Source organism: Maniola hyperantus, chromosome 18 (assembly GCF_902806685.2).
Source record: "Maniola hyperantus chromosome 18, iAphHyp1.2, whole genome shotgun sequence".
Classification (NCBI taxonomy): Eukaryota; Metazoa; Arthropoda; class Insecta; order Lepidoptera; family Nymphalidae; genus Maniola; species Maniola hyperantus.
In genome coordinates this window covers 6,888,323-6,911,883 of record NC_048553.1, presented here as the reverse complement: position 1 = coordinate 6,911,883, position 23,561 = coordinate 6,888,323, and the positions used below count along the sequence as shown (strand labels likewise).

General features: G+C 36.1%; 1 protein-coding gene across 1 annotated transcript in view; it reads right to left on the bottom strand.

The window, feature by feature from the left end:
* Positions 1-2,066: 2,066 nt before the first annotated feature.
* Positions 2,067-23,561, bottom strand: part of side-VII (sidestep VII) — a 321,489-nt gene continuing 299,994 nt past the window's right edge. Inside the window, exons 8-17 of the mRNA XM_034977882.2 lie at positions 21,104-21,251; positions 20,026-20,156; positions 18,953-19,112; positions 18,388-18,491; positions 16,734-16,923; positions 12,360-12,493; positions 10,462-10,642; positions 9,632-9,876; positions 7,434-7,592; positions 2,067-6,233 (exon numbers count right to left, since the gene is read on the bottom strand). Coding sequence (XP_034833773.1) covers positions 6,027-6,233; positions 7,434-7,592; positions 9,632-9,876; positions 10,462-10,642; positions 12,360-12,493; positions 16,734-16,923; positions 18,388-18,491; positions 18,953-19,112; positions 20,026-20,156; positions 21,104-21,251 — 1,659 coding nt within the window. The 3' untranslated portion in view covers positions 2,067-6,026. The remainder of the gene's footprint in view (positions 6,234-7,433; positions 7,593-9,631; positions 9,877-10,461; positions 10,643-12,359; positions 12,494-16,733; positions 16,924-18,387; positions 18,492-18,952; positions 19,113-20,025; positions 20,157-21,103; positions 21,252-23,561) is intronic.

Here is a 23,561-nt window from a genome sequence, read left to right as displayed (position 1 = left end):
AACGTTTCTTTTCACGGAATCTATGACAGTAAAACCTATTATAACATTGACACGCCTACATATATAAAAAAACTATTACTTTTACAAGTCGTAATATTATATGAAAATTTGAAAAAGTTTGACTTACGCTAGTCTACCCCCAACTCGACGAAAGCTATGAAACGTTAGTTTTTATCAAAATTATATTTCGAGTGTAACAAACTAAGTATTATTTAGTAGGTACCGTAAAGTTACATTTTATTTTATTCAGATACAAGTTAGCTCTTAACTGCAATCTCACCTGGTGATAAGACGTGATGATGCAGACTATGATGAGATCGGCCGAACCTGGAAGGGGTATGCCAGTTTTTATTAAACCCATGCCCGATGGTATGATAAAAATATGAGTTTTTGCTGACCCTAATAGGTACTTACCTACAGTCCACATCCTTACCCATATTTCTGTTCTTCTTTCATCTTCTTGGTTGCCTGGAACAAATTACTCCTTAACGATAAGCTTATATGTAAGTATATGTGTTTGTATGATCACGGTACAATCAATACTACTAAATATAAGTGTTAAAATATCCTACATTTGGTTCAATGTTGTTAGTTTATAGTAATTGTTATTTAGCTTTTAATTAGATAAATGTGTTACGTGTAGATACCTAATGTTGACGGCTTTGGTAGGTATACGGAAAAACTCAAGCTTCGAGTTTATGATTATACCTGAATTTGTTATAACCTGTAAATATTATGTTTTCTTAAATAAATATATTTATTATTATTATTATTATTAGTACACATAAAAATAAAAGGCCTGACTCACTGACTGACTAAAGTCCATCCCGAACCTTTGGACCTAGAAAACTGAAATTTTGTACAGTTCCCTTTATAATATGAACAAGGAATAAGTAAAGCCGGATTTGTTGGAAATTTTGAATTCCATTCAAAAATTTGAATAAAGAGAAATCAAGGAGATTTTCTTGGGAGATTTTACATAAATTATTATTCAAACACAAATCCTATTCACAAAATCAAAACGAATCGACTAGTCAAACTATTGTAAAAAATAGTGTAGATATACTTATTTTTTTGTAATTCCCGTACCCGGTACCGATATAATGTTCCTGTACCTACTGTTTTATCAACTAGTGGTCCCGACTCTTTTTTGTACGCTCTATCCGTCTATCTGAAACAAGATAACCAAAATCCATTCATTATTCGATATCTCTCTCTACGAGCCAAAAAACCGCATGCAATCCGCACCTGAAAGGCATATTGAAAAAAATCCCACCGAATACGTTCCACCGGATTACCCGGGCTTAGGTAGAGGAATGGAACAAAAAACGGTTATCCGGGCTTACTTTTGGCCTGTGGCTTGTGATATTTGTAAAGAACGAGCAAAAAGTAAGCGGATTTTCATTCTAAGATCAGTTTTTCTAAAATTTACATACTTACTGAGAAAGAAAAAATAGAAAGTCGGGACCAATTCGGCATTTTTCAAGGAAAGAAAATGGGGTCTTCGAGCAAAGAAAATGGGGTCGATCTCAAATGAGAAATCTTTGTTTATTCTATTTAGGTATAATAGAATCATCATCATCATCATCATGAGCAACCCATCGCCGGCTTACTACATAGCACGGATCTCCATTCTCACTCTGAGAGAGAATGGTTTTGGCCATAGTCTACCACGCTGTGGTAGAATAATTTCACGAAACTAAAAACACATCTATTGCAATTTAGGTCTCAAAGGCATAACATCACTGCTTACCTTCACTTAACTTATAATAAGTATAGTTCAATGCTTGTTTTTGATTAAGATCTGTCAGTAGCCAGTAGGTGAATAATTTCCTTCCTATAACTATGGATTATCCTGGTTACTAACCTTATGCACGTCGCTGATTATTTATTATTATTATATAGCTATTTTATTCACGTTTTCACAGTCTAAATTAAAAGAGTTTTGTGACTTTTCTTTCTTTGCCGCTCGCGAATTTAGGAGAATTTTAAGTATCTTATTTTGCGAGCAAGAAGATTAAATCACAAGCTCTTTTGTATGTTAAAATAAAAATTAAACACCAAAAAACGTTTTAGAATATTTTTCCTTTATTTTCGTTTCTCAATATTTTATTGAAAACCGACATCCCGACAGTTAGAAAGTCTTCGTTCAAACTATTTACATTTCATTAACTTTTAACAAACATAATTAAATTCTCTATAAAAGTGATATTCATTAGACATAACTAACAAAACAATTAGCTATTAACATAATAATTTTATTAGGTACATAAATAGATATTTTTAATATCTGTGTTAAAATTATTGCCCGAAATGTTACTATGAAACAAAACAAAATACAGTTTCTACAAAGGTTTTCGATGACTGTATGGATTTGAAAAAATATAATAAATAGTACAATTTTTATATAACGACGCCAACACACTTAGTGAACTCCTTTATGGGAAGTATAATCAGTACCATTATTATAAATGCGAAAGTGTGTTTGTTTGTTTGTCCTTCAATCACGTCGCAACGGTGCAACGGATTGACGTGAATTTTGCATGGGTATAGATAAAGACCTAGAGAGTGACATAGGCTACTACTTTATCCCGGAAAATCAAAGAGTTCCCACGGGATTTTTACAAAACCCAACTCCACGCGGACGAAGTCACGGGCATCATAGTATAGGACTAAATATCGTAGCATCATACTTGTAGCTTATTAAGTGCTAACTTGTACAAAAGGTTGTTATATGTACGGGTCTGAATCAACACTAAATAAAAATGTTCCAATTTGACTCAGCATCTTCGCAAATATCTCAAGGCAAAGAAAATAATATAAAAATAGATACAGTAGTCTATATTTACAAAGAAACGTAGTCAAACACAGTTCTCTGTACTAAAATGACATTATTGACATTGATACTAGACAATAATCACGAACATGTAGTTTTAAATGCAAAAGATGCTTGTACCATTAAACTAAAGAACAATCGAGATGTCGAGAGTCGAGATGGCAATAGGGGCATGAGGTGGGGGGACGCCCCACACACTGCATGTTCCCACGCTCGCCCGCACCGCTTGGAGGCTGTGTGGGTGTGCGGGGCGTTAACTCCCCGATTGCCATTTCGAACTGTCGCGGACTACATCTCGCAAGGTTTTCAAAGATTGTCTACGGCGTATAAAGTGAATTAAATTTTATTTGAGAGCCTAGCGGCCGAAATTATTAAAATATTATTAATCAATCTATCCCAGCTACCCGTAATCTGTTGATAAATTACCTACTTAGCCGCATTGATAATATTATTAATTGTTAAACAAGACCTTACAGTATTTGACAAATAGCAACGTGCTAAGTAGCATATCAACAGATTCCAGGTATGATTGAATATTAATTTGACGTAAGCCTATTAGCTGTTAGTTTTTAAGGTCTATGAATCTAAAAGTGTCTCTATTAAAAATCAATGTATATTGGCGCCTTAACACATTTTTATTATAATAACTATTATATACTGTTTAATGTAAAAAGTTATTAAAACCATAAGAGAATTGTTTAAAAAAACTGTTTGTTAAAAAATTGCTTTTCAAAATTAATAAATTTAATGCTTATAAAGCGAAGGCCTTAAATTAATCACGTGTCCTAATATTTGAACACACAAAATTATATAAAATTGTATAATACAAAACATTTACACTATTAATGTCGCATATATACAAGTCTTTCAAAACGGACAAATTGATCTAATAAACTAATATTATTTTATTTTGCCTCAACATCAAATTTATGTTTAACAATCCATACTTCCATACTTAATATTATAAATGTGAAAGTGTGTCTGTCTGTCTATCTGTGCGTCCGTCTGTCTGTCTGTCTGTCTGCTAGCCTTTCACGGCCCATCCATTCAACCGAATATGACGAAATTTGGTACAGAGATAGCTTGCGTACCAGGGAAGGCCATAGGCTACTTATTTTCCCGAAAAATCCAAGAGTTCCCATGGGGTTTTTGTAAACCTAAATCCACGCGGACGAAGTTGCGGGCCTCATCTAGTAAATAATAATTTATCATTAACAGATAGATTGAAATTAAAAAAAATATGTCTTTTTAATATCAACGTGTCTTTAAAATGACAAAATCACTATACTTGACCTGAGAGCTCTATGTAAACTTTTACACTTCACCTGTGTATAGTAAATAAGACCTACAGCAAACCGGGCCAGAAAATTCAACTCGTAGCTAGGTGACCATCTCATCTAGTTTACCATAACCAGTCAATGTTATAGATTTGTTTTCAGTTCAAGTATTTACATGGAATGTACGAGTAAATAATATTAATGACATTTTTGAAATGACTATATTCCCAATTAGTTTATTCTTTAGGATTTGTTTTATACAACCTTCTAAGGAAATTGGCTTCGAAAATATTAGACTAGAAATAAACATAAATGCATTTTACTGTTAATGTACTTATAATAATAACTTTAACGTATTATCACAATATTTTTTGTGATCATGATTACATTAATTTCCTCTTCTGTACAAAATGTGGATTAGAAAAAGTTTTAAACGTAATCTGAATCCATCAATATTCTTTTTTCCATATAACATACGAGTATGTTATAAGTTTAAAAACTGTTGTCGGATAGTATAATTATTAAATTTAATTTTGATAATACACTAGTTACAATTGTAATAAAAATGTATCCAGTTGATTATAATATAAAGATAGATCTTACATGAAATTTTACAAGTTTCACAACCATTGTAAATTAATTTGTAAATAAAGCTTTCAATCAAAATACAAAAACCGTTTAAAAAACAAAGCAAGTTTTTTGTCACCTATGTATATACCTATTATTATTTATTACGTATGATAAATTCATATAAATCTAGATTATTCGGGGATATCGATAATATTTACAATTAATTTACAAACAAACCGTAACAATCTCCTATATTTCGTTCATCCTAACTATTTAGGTAATTAAAATTAGGTAAAACAGTCTCGGCAATTTCAGACATTGTTAACGTTCTCTGAGAATTACATTGCGATTATATTTTGCTTAACAAAAAAGCAACTACGAACTGCTAAGTTTTGCAACGACCTTCTTGCATCCGTGTTTCCTGCCACATACCTTTAAGCCAAGAGTGAATAGACATTTTCTAGGCAAGCGTGCTCCAACTTAGACCTCATCATTGTTTTCCTTATGGCATGATGATGATTGATGACATCAAGCGCAAGCCTATCGACCTAACGAAGATAAATAAATTGTGATAGTGAAATAATTTGAGAATGGTCATTATAAAGATTAGACAATTTCGATTAATTATAACGTAATTATTCATAATATTGTAACTGATTGCTACAATTCATTGCTTTAACATGAGCAGCGCATTTCTTTAATATACTTAACTATACAATACGACATAACTTAGAAGTTCCATTGATATAATACTTAAGTTTATACGTTCGAGCAGCCAATGGTAATCGCGCATTTACGGAGCAAACATTACTACCACTATTAGCTCAGTAAATTCCAGATAACATGAATTTAATGATACTCTTAAATATCGTTTTTCCATTTATCAATAAATTTCATTTACTATGAAGTCTGTGTGGCAGTGATCGTTTTTGCAAATTAAATTTTGCCGTGTACCCTCTTAGTTATGTCGTACGATGGGTTGTAAATTTTATGCTTGACACCAAATAATTAAAGCCGTGAAATTTTTAACAAATGATATGATAGGCTATACATATAATAATGATAGTAGGTAGTAGGTACTATGACAGAAATACTTAATATTTAGTGAGAAACTTAAACTTACTTAAAAATTAAGTGATGTTAAATTACTCATAATATATTACAAACAAAATTCTCAGAAGAAACTTCTCTATTGAGACCATTTTAAATTGTCACATGGATGTAATCGATGAACCAGCAACACAACACCTAAAACTGCACATAATCACGTGACGAAAATCACCGAAACGTTTACCTTAGAGTTACTTGAGCGTTATTTACAGGCCCTATAGCTGCGTAGTCTGTCAGAGGGGGGTGTCACGCGGTGGGTGTGGGTGCGGGTGCGAGTGTCCGTGTGGGTGCGCTTGAGGATGCGCGTGGGGGTGCGCACGGGGCAGCGTGCGGAGGTGCTGAAGCGGGATGCAGCGATCATTCGCGGCACCCGCGTTGCGAGGTAGTGTACAGGCGCCACCCGCAAACCCCGCTGGCGGTGGTATCCCCGGCGTTGATGTCTATATACAGCACAACATGTCCAAATTAACATAACACATCCAAATAAAAAAATCGGTCGAGTGCGAATAGGACCCACACATGAAGGGTTCCGTACCATCGTAAAATAATTTTAAATTTACATGGCGCGTATTTTGGAAGTTTTATTATTTGTTCTTATAGCGGCAATATTAATACACATTCTTTGAAAATTTAAGCTCTCTACCTATTACGGTTTACGAGATATAGCCAGCTGACAGATAGACGGGCGGACGGACGGACAGCGGAGTCTTAGTAATAGGGTCCCGTAAGGCATCCTTCGGGTACGGAACCAAAATAGTAAGTACACTGAACATATACAGATAGAAATGTTTCATACGACCTAAACGGATATAAAACTCCACCATCAGCAGTAGATCAACAGACAACATCACCACCGTATAAAGGTTTTAAACAGATAAAACAGACAGACACACTTTCACATTTATACTAATATAGGTTGTATTAGGGAAAAATGAATAATAATACATCATAATATATGTTACATACCAACATCTACCTACTATTTGCCTTTATGTTTTATCTAATTCTTTATTATGTGATATCCAGATAAACTCCGAACGTAAGCTAGTAATTCGTGTGTAGTCATTACCATAACACAATTTGCATAAGATCCGACTATGGAAGCCAAATATTTTGCTAAAATTTGACTTAAGTCCCCATTCGTGCTACGTCCGGATTAAGAAACTTTGCAGAGAGAAATAATGTGACTGTTATTACTGAAATTATTATGGTCATTAATTCTCTAGCGCAACATTTGCAGGTATTTTTTCATTATAATAATTTTATTGGGTTTATTAATCCAGAAATGCATTTTTATCTCAAATAAATTATTTTAAACCAAATATTTTCATTGAACCTTAACAATAGTATATTTTTTAAGTCATTAAGATATAACATAAATCCATATGTCTATGTTAAAGCGAAAGTAATAAATCTGCATATTATATGTAGGTATATACTATCCAACCATTATTTAATACTAGCTGATGCCCGCTTTGTCCGCGTGAATTAAGTTATTTTATTCCTGTGGCAACACTTTAATTACATTGAGTTTGATTGATTGATGATATTCAAAATATGAGAAGCAAACCACATTTGTATGCAGCTTGCTTGAGAGCACTCGAGGTGAATTCTTCTTAAGCTATATTTTATACGCTTACAGGATTGTCGTGTATGGGAGGATGGGAGGGCGGCGGCGCAGTCCTGAGCGGGCAGTAGCCGGGTATACTGCCCCGGACTCCGGCGATGCTGCCCCGCGGCGCCCTGTTATTCGGCGGCGATATCGTTGACACCTGCTGCTGTCGAAAATAGTCCACCTGCTAAACATACAAAAATCAATAGTACCCAATTAAATTATTTTCGTAGAAACTACATTAGGTAAACAAAGATAGGAGTAAATAGACTGTGCCTGTATTAAGTTTATTTTCTATTTATTTTATTTAGTTATAGACTCAATGAAAAATGAACATAAATTTACTCGACACTTTGTAGTCTACAAAAGCACATGATAAAAATTTGAGACTTGTGTTTGTAATTTGCAGCCCAAATAGACCGTGAATTTGAATTTAGAATCTGTGCTAGGGCTAACAAAGATTGGTTGACTTTAAGACTTAAAAAAAAAGTGGCTGTGACATACGGACGCACAGACAGATAGACAGACAGACAGACAGACAGACAGATATGACGAATCTATAAGGGTTCCGTTTTTTGCCATTCGGCTACGGAACCCTAAAAACCAATAGTCAATAGGTTAATAAGATTCGCATGACTCACTGTGTGCGTAAAAATACGTTGTGTGCAAAGGTAACAGCGATTTCAGATTAGCGTATTTTTTGCGCGTATAAGTTCATTTTTATACGCGCGTATAGATACGTGCGTGCGCTTTTTGTCACACGGACATCTCGTACGAGCATTGACGCGCTTATAAGCTCGTATACGAGCATGCATGCATGCATTTCCAATCCTTTTGAATCCAATATGGATTCCAGTGTAGAAAAAGCAAGCTACTGACTAACCCGATCGAGTAAACACGCTGGAATGAGTCCGTACACGCTTGTTATATTTTTATTCTAGATAGTTGTCATCCCTGAGTAAATTCAGGGATACTACCAATCACCTAACAATCAAATCTAAAGATGCCAAGTAAAATTCGGTCGTGCTCAGGTATTATAATAATATTAGAATAGGCAAAAACTATGTAACTAGGTACGAAATCAATTTACCTATCTGAAAATTTGCCAAGAAAACTTGATAATAAATTTTAGTCTACTATTACTTTGGACAAAGAGAGTGTTAGATCAATCAATGTAGTACTTTATAGAGGAGTGAAAGGCGTGAAATGATGAAGCGAAAATATTATCTTAAAATATTATATCTCAAGAATCATTTCGAGTACTACCTATTTATATTCCATTTAAGATAGAACATACTTGAAAAATAATTTAGAAAGTATTTTGCTTGGGTCTTTTGATATTCCATCTTATTACAATATAGGGTTCTTACAAACGAGCATACGGAAGACAGAAATAATTGCTAACCTATGGTGGTGGGTTCATTTTGTCATTTTGTTTAACTTTCATACACGGGAACGCACTTGTATGTACGTAAACAAATTATACATTACTCCCAATTTAATATCCTATTCGCATCTCCATCTCAACATAGCGTCCGCACCAATCTTTTTTTTTAATTTATAGAGATTAGCGCTTGGCTGCAATCAGACCTGCTGGCAAGTGATGTTGCAGCCTAAGATGGAACGCGCTTGCTTAGAATATGCCTATTCCTCTTGACTTAGACACCTATATTAAAAGCGGAGCGGAAAACTGATGCCGAAAGGGCGTTTCATAACCCGGTTCGAATTAGACACAAGGAATCAAATTGCTTCGTATCTACATGTTCGTGGAATTTCGACCTTGAGCTATCGGTTTTACAATGCATACAATTTAATTTTTGCGTCGAACGCTTGTTCAAGCACACGCCTCGATGCAAATAATTGGCGTACATGTCGATTGAGTGGTTTGCTTTAGTACCGTGAATAATATGCTCTATAGTATAACCACAAATCATTGCGAACAATTTTTTTTGCAAACTACAACTTGTTCTTTATGTCCAGGGTCATACTAATTTTGACAGCTTCATAGAACAAGGTTTATGTTTAAAACATTCCTTCTATAGGTATAGTTCGCAACAGGTCGAGATGGCAATCGGTAAGGGAACGCCTTAACCTGGTGAGGGCGAACGTGGGTGTGCGGGGCGTCCCCCCGCTTCATACCTCGATCGCCATCTTGACCTATTGCGGACTATACTAATTATTTAGATCAATGACCGTATAGAATAGGGAAAATGAAAAAAATAATACCTGCAAATGATCTGTATCCGATGGAATTATATCCGGATTCCGATCATCACTTTCACTATCGTCTTTCTCTCGCAGCTTGTCTGGTGATGCTGGCTGCGAGGAGGGAGCTCCTGAACGAAGCTTGCGTTTGGTACACCTTTGACGCACAGCTATCATGAAGAGGACTAGCACCACCATGAAGACTCCGCCGCCGCCTACCGCGGCCGACATCGCTCCAGACATTTGGAAGGCAGTTTTTGGTATATCTGGGAAAGGAAATGCAAATATTTATTGGCTCGGACAATACCTAGTATCTTGGACTGTAGTAATTAAATGATGTGATGTTTTGTATATATCAGTTTTTAGTCAGTATAGTCAGTTTTAAGTTGTCTAATAAATAAAAAAATAAAAAAAATATACCACAGATTGTCAGATAATTTTATATTCATTAATGTTATTTTTATGGGAGAGATATAACAATGAAAAATCGCATGACTAGAAATCCCCCGAATGGGTCTGAAAGGGTTTTGGCCATAGTCTACCACGCTGGCCATGTGCGGATTGGTAGATTTCTCGCATCTTTGAGAACATTATGGAGAACTCTCAGGTATGCAGGTTTCCTCACTATGTATTCCTTCACCGTTAAAGCAAGTGGTATTTAATTACTCAAAACGCACATAGCTCCGAAAAGTTAGAGGTGCGTGCTCGGGATCGAACCCCCGACCTCCGATAAGAAGGCGGACGTCCTAACCACTAGGCTATTATCACAGCTTATGTTTTATACTTTTCACTAATTAGGTTTCCACTTCTTATTTTCCGAGGAATTGTTGGATGTACCTATTAATATTTACCTAGACTCTTATCATGAACGTGGTGTTTTTCGGGCGGTCGCAACGTGCTTGCCCTCATAGGGTACGGATCTCCTCTTCCCTTAGCGTTGTACGCTAAGACGGCTGCAGCGTACGTGTGCCCTGGTATCAGACCGCCTGCCGTGAATCGTGGCACTGCGCTTGACACGTTCGCTACTATTTCCTGTTAGGACAAAATGTTTGAAATAATCTGTAGTTGAACTAATATATTATTTGACAATACTATGTGCATGTTCACGTACAAATCGCGGGTCCGGACGCGATTGCATACACGAAAGTAATGTACATCGGCCTTTAGAATGACATTTCGGCTTTGTAGAGCGTTGTCTGTGTCACTCATACCCTTGGACGTAGGTTAAATCGTCCAAGCTCATACCTATATGACGTTTTGTCGGTCTCAACGACAGGGACAGCGCTCTACAAATCTGCTATCGCCTTCTAATGGTCGATTACTTTCGGCCGCGTACTGTATATAGTAACTGACAGGTCGAGATGGCAATCGGGGAGGGAACGCCCCGTACGCCCGCACAGCCCCCGCACTGACCCGGTGCGGGCGAGTGCGGATGACATGCGGGTGTGCGGGCGTCGCTTCGCCTCATACCACGATTGCTACCTCATCCTGTCGCGGACTATGGTTTATATGAGTTGGTACTGTATGTATGTATGAGTGTTTTTTTTTGTTTTTTTTAAATAGATATAGCGAGCGAACGAGCAGGCGGGTCATCTGATGTTAAGTGATTACCGCCGCCCATGAACATTTGCAGCACCAGAGGAGCCGCCGATGCGTTGCTGGCCTTTTAGGAATTTACTCAAAGCGCACTTGAGCGACGTGGCGGCGCCGCAGATATAGTTTATTTGAGTTTGTATTGAAACTATCACATTCTAGATGCCTGACAAGAGGCGAATGACTTCAGAATCACGAATCGCCTGTAAATATCGAACACTCCAACTTCTGCTGACGAAAAAACCGGCCAAGTGCGAGTCAGGCTCGCGCAATGAGGGTTCCGTACTACAGTCGTATTTTTTCAACATTTTGCACGATAATTCAAAAACTATGATGCATAAAAATCTGTTTTAGAATGTACAGATGAAGACCTTTCATATGATACCCCACTTGATATAGTCACTCACTTCGAAAGTTGAAAATACTAATTATTAGTTCGTGACCACAATTTAATTTTTTTGTGTGATCTAACCCTAAATTCACGTTTTTCAGATTTTTCCACAAATGCCAGCTATAAGATCTACCTACCTGCCAAATTTCATGATTCTAGGTCAACGGGAAGTACCCTGTAGGTTTCTTGACAGACAGACAGACAACAAAGTGATCCTATAAGGGTTCCGTTTTTCCTTTTGAGGTACGGAACCCTAAAAAGCTGTTGACATCGGCAGAAATTCGCGCTTCTTTACCAATCAATGCAGAAGGTATTATGTCATTATAGCATACCAATCACAGACGCTGCACCCATTGCATGGTAGCAATGCCGGTTTGGTGCCGGTAGGTATAGTGCATTCAAAATAAACTGACGTGTTTCCACTTGAGACTGTCATTAGCAATAACTATAGGATTAAGTCGTGGCGTGAGAATTCAAAAGTATCAACACTGGTTGGTTTGCAACAAATAGATTAGGTTGAACCGGCTTCTTTTAAAATGAATGGGCTCTCTCTCTGTGTTTGGTTTATTACCCCTATTCTTTACGTGGCATGTCGAATGTTATCCTATTATTATTGCCGGTCTCAAGTGGAAACACACCAGTTTATTTTGAATGCACTATACCTACTACTGAAAATTACGCGCGGTCTTTGCGCCTCTTGTCACATTCATTATACGATCAGCTTATAATTGACTTGTAAGAAAAAGAAAAGACCTAATTACTTACCTGTGTAACAATATCTCTGACTTCCAACAAGAAGGATTGAGGCATGCCCCCGTTAAAGCCTTCCGAACAACGAACTCCGAACGACGTAAGAGACGCATTAACCACTGTACAATTGTGGACTTGATCTGGGCGACCTAAAAATAAAAACATGGAAGTCAAAGTCAAATCATTTATTCAAATTGGGTACCATTGTACCTACACTAAATTTTGATTTTCAATTGTTGAATTTGTAAAATAATTAAGTACTTAATTGGTGAAAATGAATTACGTAAAATTAAAACTAAAGCTGCGAGGGTTCCAAACGCGCCAGTCTGATTTTGACAGCTGAAAAACTAAAGATTTAAGTACATAAAAAAAACATCGCATGTTTTTGTCAATAACAGACCTCTCACAAGTGCTTCCATCTAATTATTTTTCTCTTTCATATTCAAATAGGTAGGGAAAAAATGAAATTGCGTAAGATATTTCTAGACTTTTCTTTGAAGAAACCCTGTCAATATTCCAATAAACACTACGTTAGGAGATGAGAATCTTGCCGAGTAGACACTTGGCACCAGATCGCGCCATTAACGATAAATCACATAAAATATGGCATACATAATGAGACGATACTTATTTGGGCTTCGTTCATATTAGAGTCTGTCTAGCGGGCGCAATCCTCAAGTTATCGGCCAGCGGTTAGGTATGACTTAGGACATAATTAGGATGGGTAGGTCTCACTATTCCCGTTGAGCTTTCCCATTGAAGGCAATACTGATATTGACTAGGATCGTTAATGTGAACGGTGCCTTACTGTACGTTAACAGTGTATTATTCAGCATAAATTGGCGTTATTTGATGTCGATCGAATGTGAAAACTTTTGTATTAATATTGCAACACATCTCATGAAACTTATTGGGTCCGAATAAACATTGAGTAAAATATTATTATGATGAATATTTTAAAACTTTGATATTGTGATTATGTTAAATTTTACGAATTAAACTTTGCGTTCCAAACATTTTCAATAAACTAGTATTATGAAATAGGTAATATTGGATGTGAATATTGAAAAGTTGAAACAAGCTATAGTAAAGTAGGTATTCATCATCATCATCATCATCATCATTAACCAATAGACGTCCACTGCTCGACATAAGTAGGGACTTCCACACGCCACGGTCTTGCGCCGCCGCCTGGATCCAGCGGCTCCCTGCGACTCGTCTGATGTCGTCCGTCCACCTAGTGGGAAGTCTTCCAACGCTGCGTTTTCCGGTGCGAGGTCGCCATTCTAGCACCTTGGGACCCCAACGTCTATCGGTTGTACGAACTATGTGCCCTGCCCATTGCCACTTCAGCTTCGCAACCCGTTGAGCTATGTCGGTTACTCTAGTTCTCCTACGGATCTCCTCATTTCTGATTTGATCACGTAAAGAAACTCCAAGTCGCGAGCATAAGCTTGTTTCAAATAATGTAGTAATCACCCTCTTACGTTTGTATGAAGAAAGCACCGGACTGCGTTCTCTTAAGTTAAGTATTGTAATCAGTAAATAATATAATTTGAGTAAATTTGGTGTAATGAGTGATTAAGGCATAGAGTTATGATTTAAGAGCGTAAAATAGGGTTATGTAGTGTACAAGGAGTTTTAGCCCATTTTTGACCCCTTAAATTTTGTGAATCCCTGCATTTACTTAAAAACTTATTTATACTACATTGTAGGAAATTTTGTTTTATTACCAAGTAAGACAACATTTTGCAATTTATTGATAGTTTGTTTCTTATTGCCTAAAATATCAAAAGACTATTATTCAATTTTCAATTTCGTGCAATCTTTGACATTCACTACATCAAAAGTTACCTATTGAATTTACACAAAAAGATATATTTATTAAAGGAGAGGTCCTAAACTACTACTATAGCAGATAAAAGTTTTCTATTTAGTATTTTTTACATTATAAAAATCCAAACCAAAAAATTATAATTTCACAAAATTACAGACATATAAAAGTGTCATTCTGGTGGATTATTTTTCATCATACGTAAATAAAATTAAGTACTCACAAAAATATAACATATTTGCAATATACAAAGAAGAAGAAAATCTAAAATTAATTATTATTCATTTCCAAAAAATTTGCTTGAAACCCACCACAAAACTGCGCGAACGTGCAGTAGGAAATTGAACTAGGAAACTAGTACTGGCCGAGGCCTCTCCGAGAACGGACGTATCGCTTTTTTTCTTGGCGACTCTTATTGGATTATTTAGAATATACCTGAAATTGTAGTGCGATTATCACTCCTCAATACTAGGTATTTTTCTTACAGATATAGATTAATACTTTTGTATATATTTTTTAATTGTGTTTATAATCCTAATAATAATCTATACTAATAAATAAAATCGAAGTGTCTGTCTGTAATTTCGAAATAACTACCTCATATCAAGCTTATATGGTTATTTGTACTATAACTGAATCACACGTTTTTAAAATTTTTGTCTGTCTGTCTGTCTGTTTGATCTGAGCTAATCTTCGGAACGGCTGAACCTATTTTGACGGGACTTTCACAGACAAGTAGAGGATTAATCAGGGAGTAACATAGGCTACTTTTTTAACCGACTTTCAAAGGAGGAGTTGTGTTTTTCTACCTATGTACACCGAAATCTCAGAGATTACTGAACCGATTTGCGTAGTTTCTTTTTTAATCGATAGAGAACCTTTGAAAAGAAACTTTGCGTCATTATCGCATAAAAAATTTGGATTCCAACGCCTGAATCCTGATGCTGTACGGGACCTGACCATAAAAATTGAAGGGATTTAGTAACTGTCGGTTATAAATTGATGTTTAAGGTACCTACCAAGTAAAAAAAATTTGAATTCGAGGACCCAACTCCTCAGCCCTGATGCTGTAAGGAATTGCATTCTTAAATCGTGGTGATCTCACGGGATTTTTACAAAATATATACAAGCATTTTTTGTCAAAAATAGTTTTTGAGATTTCTTGGGTCTCTGGAGGAAATTACCTCAATAATTCATGTCGATTATAGCTTATAAATATTATTTATAAAAGCGAAAGTGTGTCTGTCTGTCTGTCCATCTGTCTTTATTGTAAAAGCATATTTATTGTAAGTACCGCGGTAAATAAAAATAAATTGCTCAAAATAATCAAAAACTATTGCATAAAGGCTTATTGTTATTACAGGCTGCCTATCTTATCTCCTATTATTTCTAGACTCTTATTCTTACACAAGTATATAGAAAATGGTATTAGGTATTGGCTACAATTATAATTTTTATGTACTCGTACTTAATCTATAATGTGTATATATTTGTATTTAAAAAAATTAAAACTCTAATAACAGCTAACACCACACTCTCAAAAATATTAAAATAAATAATGCATTTCAAGATTACTAGGATCAAAACGGTTTTGTTAAACTACACTGCACTCGGTACGTCCATTCACGTAAACAAACAAAAACCTCGGGTAAATACCTAACCATGCAAAGCGTGAGAATCTGTTAACAGTCTTAAGGCGTAAAATAAGTAAACAAGGAAAATAAACGCTACGGAGTGGAATATTTATGTAGGTACTAGCTGATTCAAAGATGCCCGCGACATCGTCCGCGTGGAATTAGGTTTTTTAAAAATTCCTAAAAGTGGCCTATGTCACTCTCCAGGTCTTTAACTATACCCATGCAAAAAATCACGTCAATCTGTTGCACCGTTGCGACGTGATTAGAGGACAAACCAACATACAAACACGCTTTCGCATTTATAATAAGGGTATTGATAATAATTTAATTGAAGTACTTGCCTTCGATTTAATATAATCATAACTTATTATAACCGCAAATAAGTCAAGATCAAGCTCAGATTTTACAGTAAAGTAAAGGTCGCCTTTGAAAACTGAGATAGATTTCAGCGTAATTATTAGTTAGGTTAGATTATATTATGAGCGAGGATTATATCTTATTGAGAATTTCCAAGATATCTCCACGACATTTTCATAGAAATAAGATTTCGTTAGATGAAAGTTAGATAACAATGATAATTAGATGTACTCTGAATTATAAATTAATATAAATTGAGTTTTTAATTCAAAGCATAAATTTATGACCTTATACCTATATAATAATATGGTAAATAGGTTTTTGTATTATTCAGTTACAAGTTAGCCCTTGACTGCAATCTCACCTGGTGGTAAGTGATGATGCAGTCTAAGATGGGAGCGGGGTAACCTGGAAGGGGTATGGCACACCACTTTGGTGCACCAACACGGTGCGGGCGAGCACGGGTGACGTGCGGTTGTGCGAGGCGTTATCCCGCCTCTTACCCCGATTGCCATCTCAACCTGTCGCCGACTATAGGTAGGTACTTATATAAATTCTTACCAGCAGCAATAATGTGGTAAACGCAGGGCACCCGTTGTTTTCCAATACGATTGTGCGCCCAGCATAAAAGCGTTCCGTAGTCCATCTCTGTGTGTGGCGTGTAAGTCACAGTGGAACTCGTGCCTGACCTAGACACGTACGTGTTACTGACTTCGTTGTTATTGGCTGTATTGTTGAAGGTCCATCGGAACTGTGAGAAGAAATATCAATAGATATACAGGGTGTAACCAGAACGCTAGCAAAAACTTAGCATAATTATTGTTATACTACCTAAACACATTACAATGTATAGCGTGAAAAACTCGGGTCAACGCTCCGCCTACGACGTACATAACATTTAACATATAATAAAAATGAATCGCTGAATGTGTTGCTGATTGTAAATCTCGAGAACAGCTGAACCGATTTCGTTAATTCTTTTTTCATAATATTCCTTGAAGTATATCTATATCTAGCACGCTTTACATAATAACAAGCATCAAGTCTTGTTGAGTCTGTATATCACGAACGACAAAAGGAACCTTATTTTAATAGAAATGAATCCTAGATTCTTGAATTATAATAATGTAGAAATGCCAGTCTCTATTCTTTTTGGAATGAACGAAATTTAGCTACAGCGTGCCTAGATGTTCCGCATAAATTCATAACTCATTTATAAGTTGTGTAATATTAAGTTGCTCAAGAAACAAAGAGAGTTGCTGATCACAGATGGAAGTTCATGGAATTCAAAATAGGTACAGACGTGGATTAGTATGACACTGAGATTATTCCTAAGACATCTATATAACTAGATTGCAAAAGTCTTGTATTTGAAACACATATAGAGGCAAAATATGGAATGTCACATAAAATCCAAAAATGATAACCGCTATACGATGATTACACATTTTATGTGTCACTACCAGTAAACTTTAAAGTAAGTCGTAGTCCTTCTTTCCATGAATTTCCCAAAATTCTGTACAGGTGTTTTTACCCTGAGTAAGTCTTTATGTAAAAGGTGAAATTAAGTTTGTTGTACCAAGTTCGGACATTCCCTGTAGGAGTTATGTTGGATGATTATCCTACTTATTGTACTTTTTAAAAATTGATCGCTGTTAACTTAACAAGTGTTCGGAATAATAATTTCTAAGTAGCTATAAGTTTCATTTTCGAGATTTGCACTGGGCAATATTAAAATGGAGCTAATATTAGGATGAAGCTTTGATAGCCTAGTGGTTAGGACGTCTGCCTTCTAATCGGAGGTCGGGGGTTCGATCCCGGGCACACACCTCTAACTTTTCGGAGTTATGTGCATTTTAATTAATTAAATAACACTTGCTTTAACGGTGAAGGAAAACATCGTGAGGAAACCTGCATGCCTGACAGTTCTACATAATGTGAAGTCTACCAATCCGCACATGGCTAGCGTGGTAGACTATGGCCAAAAACCCCTCTCACTCTGAGAGGAGACCCGTGCTCTGTAGTGAGCCGGTAATGGGTTGATCATGATGAATATTAAAATGTGGTTTACCTATTCAAAATTAGGTTCTTGTTACGCTTGTCACATTCCCTGTTTTGCCCCTGTACCTACCCTTCATTTTGAGTAGTCTGCGGAGTAAGTATTTACTCGTGTTCTTACTTATTCACTTTAATACTTATTTAGAAGTATACTTACGCTGACTTCAGGCGGATTGGCGTCGACGTGGCACGTTATATGAGCACGCTCCTGTTTCGCGACACCGTGCACTCTTTGTTGAGAGCTTCTGCATGTCGGGGCGTCTGCATAATGTTAGTTTTAAATTAGCATACTTATTTTAAAAGGAAGTAGGTACTCTAAGCGACGTATTGGTATAGTAATAATATTATTACAAGATAATGACAGTATAAAATACACAAAGTTTTATTACAATTGAAACATATGAAGGACAATAATGAGACGAAAGAAAAGGCGATATACAAATAAGTCGTATTTTTTCTATTAATCGGCATTGTGTTGGTGACATAATGTCAAGGACGAGTTGAGTGGAATTGAAAATGCTGTTAAATTTTTACTAATTACCAAATATAGTAAAAAACTTATTGTTACGTTACGGTACAATTCATGTAGTGATTATGATCATTAAAAATTGAGCATATAGGTATGATCATAAATAGCTGTAAGACCGTAAGTGTAATATTTACTCTCTGAGATTTGTTTCATAAAAGTGATCTAATTTTACAATTAAAAAAAAGGAACTAACACAAGACATCCAACGAGAACGGTTTGCTCTCCCCGTCTCCTTCTGCGTTGAAACCCACGCAAGTGTAGTTGCCAGCTGTCCGTCTGCCTACTCCTTGGAGTACGAGTGACTGGTTGCTGATGATGATGCCTTGACCAACGTTGTGATGAAGAGTTTTTCCCTGTTAAGTACAATAGAAATTCTTATGTTTTTAAACTAGCATAATTGTCAGCATTATTCTATTTCAGTAGCATTTTAGTAGAGCCCAAACTAAGCGCGGCAGCCTCGCAAGGATTTTCTTTGCGTAGCGGTTCAAACATTTATTCAACCAGGATTACACAAACAAATTAAAAACAACCTAAATATAGAAATGACAGGAACCTAAAGATATTTTCAAAGACGGTTCTTTTAAAATTAATGAAAACCTCTTCGGGTACCTACCTCGATAGTTTCTTAAACGTCGTAATAAGGAATATTAACACTCCGTTTTTGAAAATCACTTGATTGTTGAATAATGAAATGGTTGAGCTATTAGCAACTGCATCGCTTAGAGCGGTTGTAACTATTCGAGTGGTTTCATGTATGACAATGACAATGAATAATGAATATGCAGTGGCAGCTTGTAGCGGTCAGTCCTAACTGTTTCAAGCTACCCTTGTATGACCGCTTTTTGGTTGTGGCACATTAAACTTTGGCTGTGCTGCCGCGCAAAACAAACCCTCTCAAAGTTGCCGTGCTTAGTGTGGACCCTGCTATTGCCATACTTTTTATTTTTTATCATTAAATTTATAACATCTTCTCCATTAAATGTTTATCTTATAAAAATAATAAGTAAACAATCAAATAAATTTTTTTTTTTAATCAAAAGCAAAATACAAAATATTTTTTGCTGGAATTGGATTTTCATTTCTCGTATCATTATATACGGTTCGAGCAAGCTTCCTCCACTGCAGTAGCTTTGATATCCACTTATAAAATCATAATAATTATTCTTGTCATTTTCTCAAGGGTCTTGGTTTATTCGAATATATTGTAATAAAATAAGGCATCGAGATCAAAGGCGTTTTCATGGGGTTCATTAAATCAGTACTTACGTTGTGCCTCCACTCGACTTTATAAACGTAGGGATGGGCTTTAATGATGCAATCAAAGTACACATCCGTGCCTTCTCTGATATTGGTCGGGTCTAAATTAGTGCCCAGCCGCACCACGGTCTCCGGAACATCTGTCGAGGAAATTAGATTTTATCGGCATGTTATAAATTGGGTGTACCTACGCAGTGTATGTTATGTTGTAAATTGTATGTAGACGTAGTTAACGTAATTACTTACGTCACAAAGTCAAACGTTAATTTTATGTAACAAATGGCAAACCACTTACAAAACGATTATTCTATAGCTGAATCACTTTTTATTTATTTATTACTAGCTGATGCCCGCGGCTTCGTCCGTGTGTTTAAGTTTTAAAAATCCCGTGGGAACTTTTGATTTTTCAGGACAAAAAGTAGCCTACCCGTAGTACCCCGTTCCCGAGATGCAAGATAGGTATACCTACCAAATTTCATAAAAAAATTAAAAGCATGATTCTTTAAAAATGCCGTGGGACCACCACGATTTAAGAATGCAATTTCTTACAGCATCAGGGCTGAAATGAAATGAAATGAAAATCTTTTTTATTCGTATAAACTTTTACAAGTGCTTACGAATAGTCGGATGCATCTACCACTGGTTCGGAGGAGTCCTTACTTGGTAAAAGTCTTTAGTTGGTATGTACCTACAATATTAATTTATAAGAAACAGTTTCTAAATCCCATCAATTTTGTGGTCAGGTCCCAGCATCAGGATTGAGAAGTCGGAATCCAATTTTTTATGGGACAATATCGCAAAGTTTCTCTATCGATTAAAAAAAACTCAAATCACAAGTAGGGTGGTAACTTGCCACGGCCGAAGCCTCCCACCAGACAAATGCACTTTGGGTAAGAAGTTGTTTGTTTGGATGTACGTCTCAAAAAATCTGGACTGATTTTGGTGCAAATTTAAGGTATCACGTCAGCCAATTTTACAGTTATAGGCTAATAGAGAGAACAACATTCGAGGGCTCAATTTTTTTTTTCAAAACGGTTAATTTGAAGCAAATATACGAGAAACCAATTTGTTGAGGTATGTAGCTTACATTGGATATCTAATATCCAGTCATCTTCCAAAGCAGGTTCCGATGGCATCTGAGGATTAGAAGCGCGACACGCAAGCTTGGCACCTGCATCATTTTTCGTTAGCTGTATGGAGACTGTTGACGTGGTCGTGTTTCCATCGGTTGATAGCTGTAAAAGAAAAATATTTTAGTTTTCACAACCAAACAGATTATTGAGGAATAGACCATTGGTAGACTAATGGGGTTGACTCGTTTATATTTTTTTTACTTATCAAAGGTTAGGTAAGTCGATTTCGTGTATCCCCTCTGTTAACTTAAAAGCCCTTTTTGGATTTTTATTTGAAAATTACCGCTAACAATAAATAAATATACAGAGATGCAGCAAGACAATAGGCGTGATGCACCCCCATCAAGGTGCTGACGTGCGAGGGAGATAGTGAGATGTTCCCATTACGCTTTCAGTTTTCCAAATGCCTTTATTTTTACTACTTCATTTTATAACGAATCTCGAAGCTGTTTTCAAAATAAGGTCAGTTTTAATTATATTTGCTGTGCCATCTCAAATAATAATGATTGAATCAAATAAAAGCATCTACCATAATTTTATATCAAAAGTTACAGTGGACGATCTTGAATCTCATCGGTTTTCATCAAAGGAAAAAGGCATAAAGTGAGTCAGAATAAAATGGTTTAAAATATTGGATTATAAATTCCAAACCCTTTGCCATTAAAGGGCGAATTTAATCTGCTTTTATTACAACAACGTTAATTAGCTCAATGAAGTAATTTAATGGTGTCGTTAAATTGTCGTCTAACAAATTAATCCGCTTTTGGCTTAAATTGTTCTATAAGTCAACATTATTTCATTATTCAGTAGCCAAACAAAACACAATCTGTGTGACATCACTATCTCGTGGGCGATAATTATCTACAAAACGCAAAATTGCAAAAGCCGCACAAGATATTATCATAGTGCAGGCAAAAAAGTTGTCCAATGTGAAGTTGCTGCATGGCACTTTGCGCAGGTCTTATACTCAGGAATAATACACAAGCCCAGCTAAGATCTGTTTTTGAACTGTGTTTAGATTGGACTAGGTACTTTGATTTGTGTGCACTATAAATAGGTAGGTTGTCTGAAAATCCGTAGTTGGCCAGAGTGGCCGACTGTGGCCTTGACCCTTCTCAAAATGAGAGGAGACCCGTGCTACTGGTTTTAGGAGGTTGGAAGGTGAAATCGTAGAGTACGCGGCAGAAAACATTGTACATTGACTTTTAGAAAGAGATAGCGGTTTTGTATAGCGTTGTCTCTGTCGTTGAGACCGACAAAACGTCACATAGGTATGAGTGACAGGGACAACGCTCTACAAAGCCGAAATCTCATTCTAAAGGCCAATGTACAATATATTTTCTTGCCGGCTACTGTACAATATTAATACCTCATATACAATTCATGGAACAATGGAATATCATTATGTTGTATACAATGGACACCAAAACAATCATAAAACAAATGATTTTTAAAACTGTTTGAATAAGTGTGAAGCGACATCCGATACTGAATTTCCAATAAAATATAATTGCATGGGACTTGGGCAGATAAAATCACCCAAATTTTCCATGGCGTGCACTCCTTACGGCTTGTCCCTCCCTACAGCCGATTCCAGTACGCCCTGGGCGCTGCCTGTCCCATTCAATCTACATTTATTACTTCTACGTGCCCTTATTTTAAGTTGACTTCGCGATGTTGTTTCTCATGGTAATAAAGATTACGGTCGCCTCGATAAATTCAGTTGGCGCGAAATTAGCTTCGTCTTTGGGAAATTGATTAGGCATGACAATGGTTCTGGTGTTGGGTATGACACGATTTCAAAATGAGTTTTGTAAGAGTAGGCTCTTATTTGTACTGAGCGAGCCGGTTCAAATGAGCCGGACAAATTGTAAATTGTAATCGCTAGAGATCCGCGACAGACACGTTAATTCAATGGGCATTATTGCTAGTTTTAAATATTTTTTAATTGAAGGAATCATTATTTTTCTTCACAGTGATTTCACAGCCTGTTTTTCACGGAAAGTGAGTTTTCGATTTTGGCATTTAAGTAAGATCGTTTACTTAATACGATCATTGGTTTAAATGAATGTAGTAAACTTTACTACATTAATTTATTTAACGATCAAGGGCAATTTCCAGGGAATTCCGATCCTGTGTTAGATGCATTAGACAATTCAAAAGTACTTGTAAAGATTCAATTGAATAAAAATATTAAGAAAGAAGAAAATACGTAAGAACGAAAATTTCTTTTCTGTGAAACGATTGTTAGCTACATTAAGTAACTTAACCAGATGTTTTTAACATTCTGGCACACAACAACACAGAAGTTGTCACTCGCGCGCTTTAAGCCTCTTGGATCAGATCAATGTTTTCTTTTTAAATTTCAATACAAGTTTGCTCTTTACTGGAATTTCACCTGATGGTAAGTAT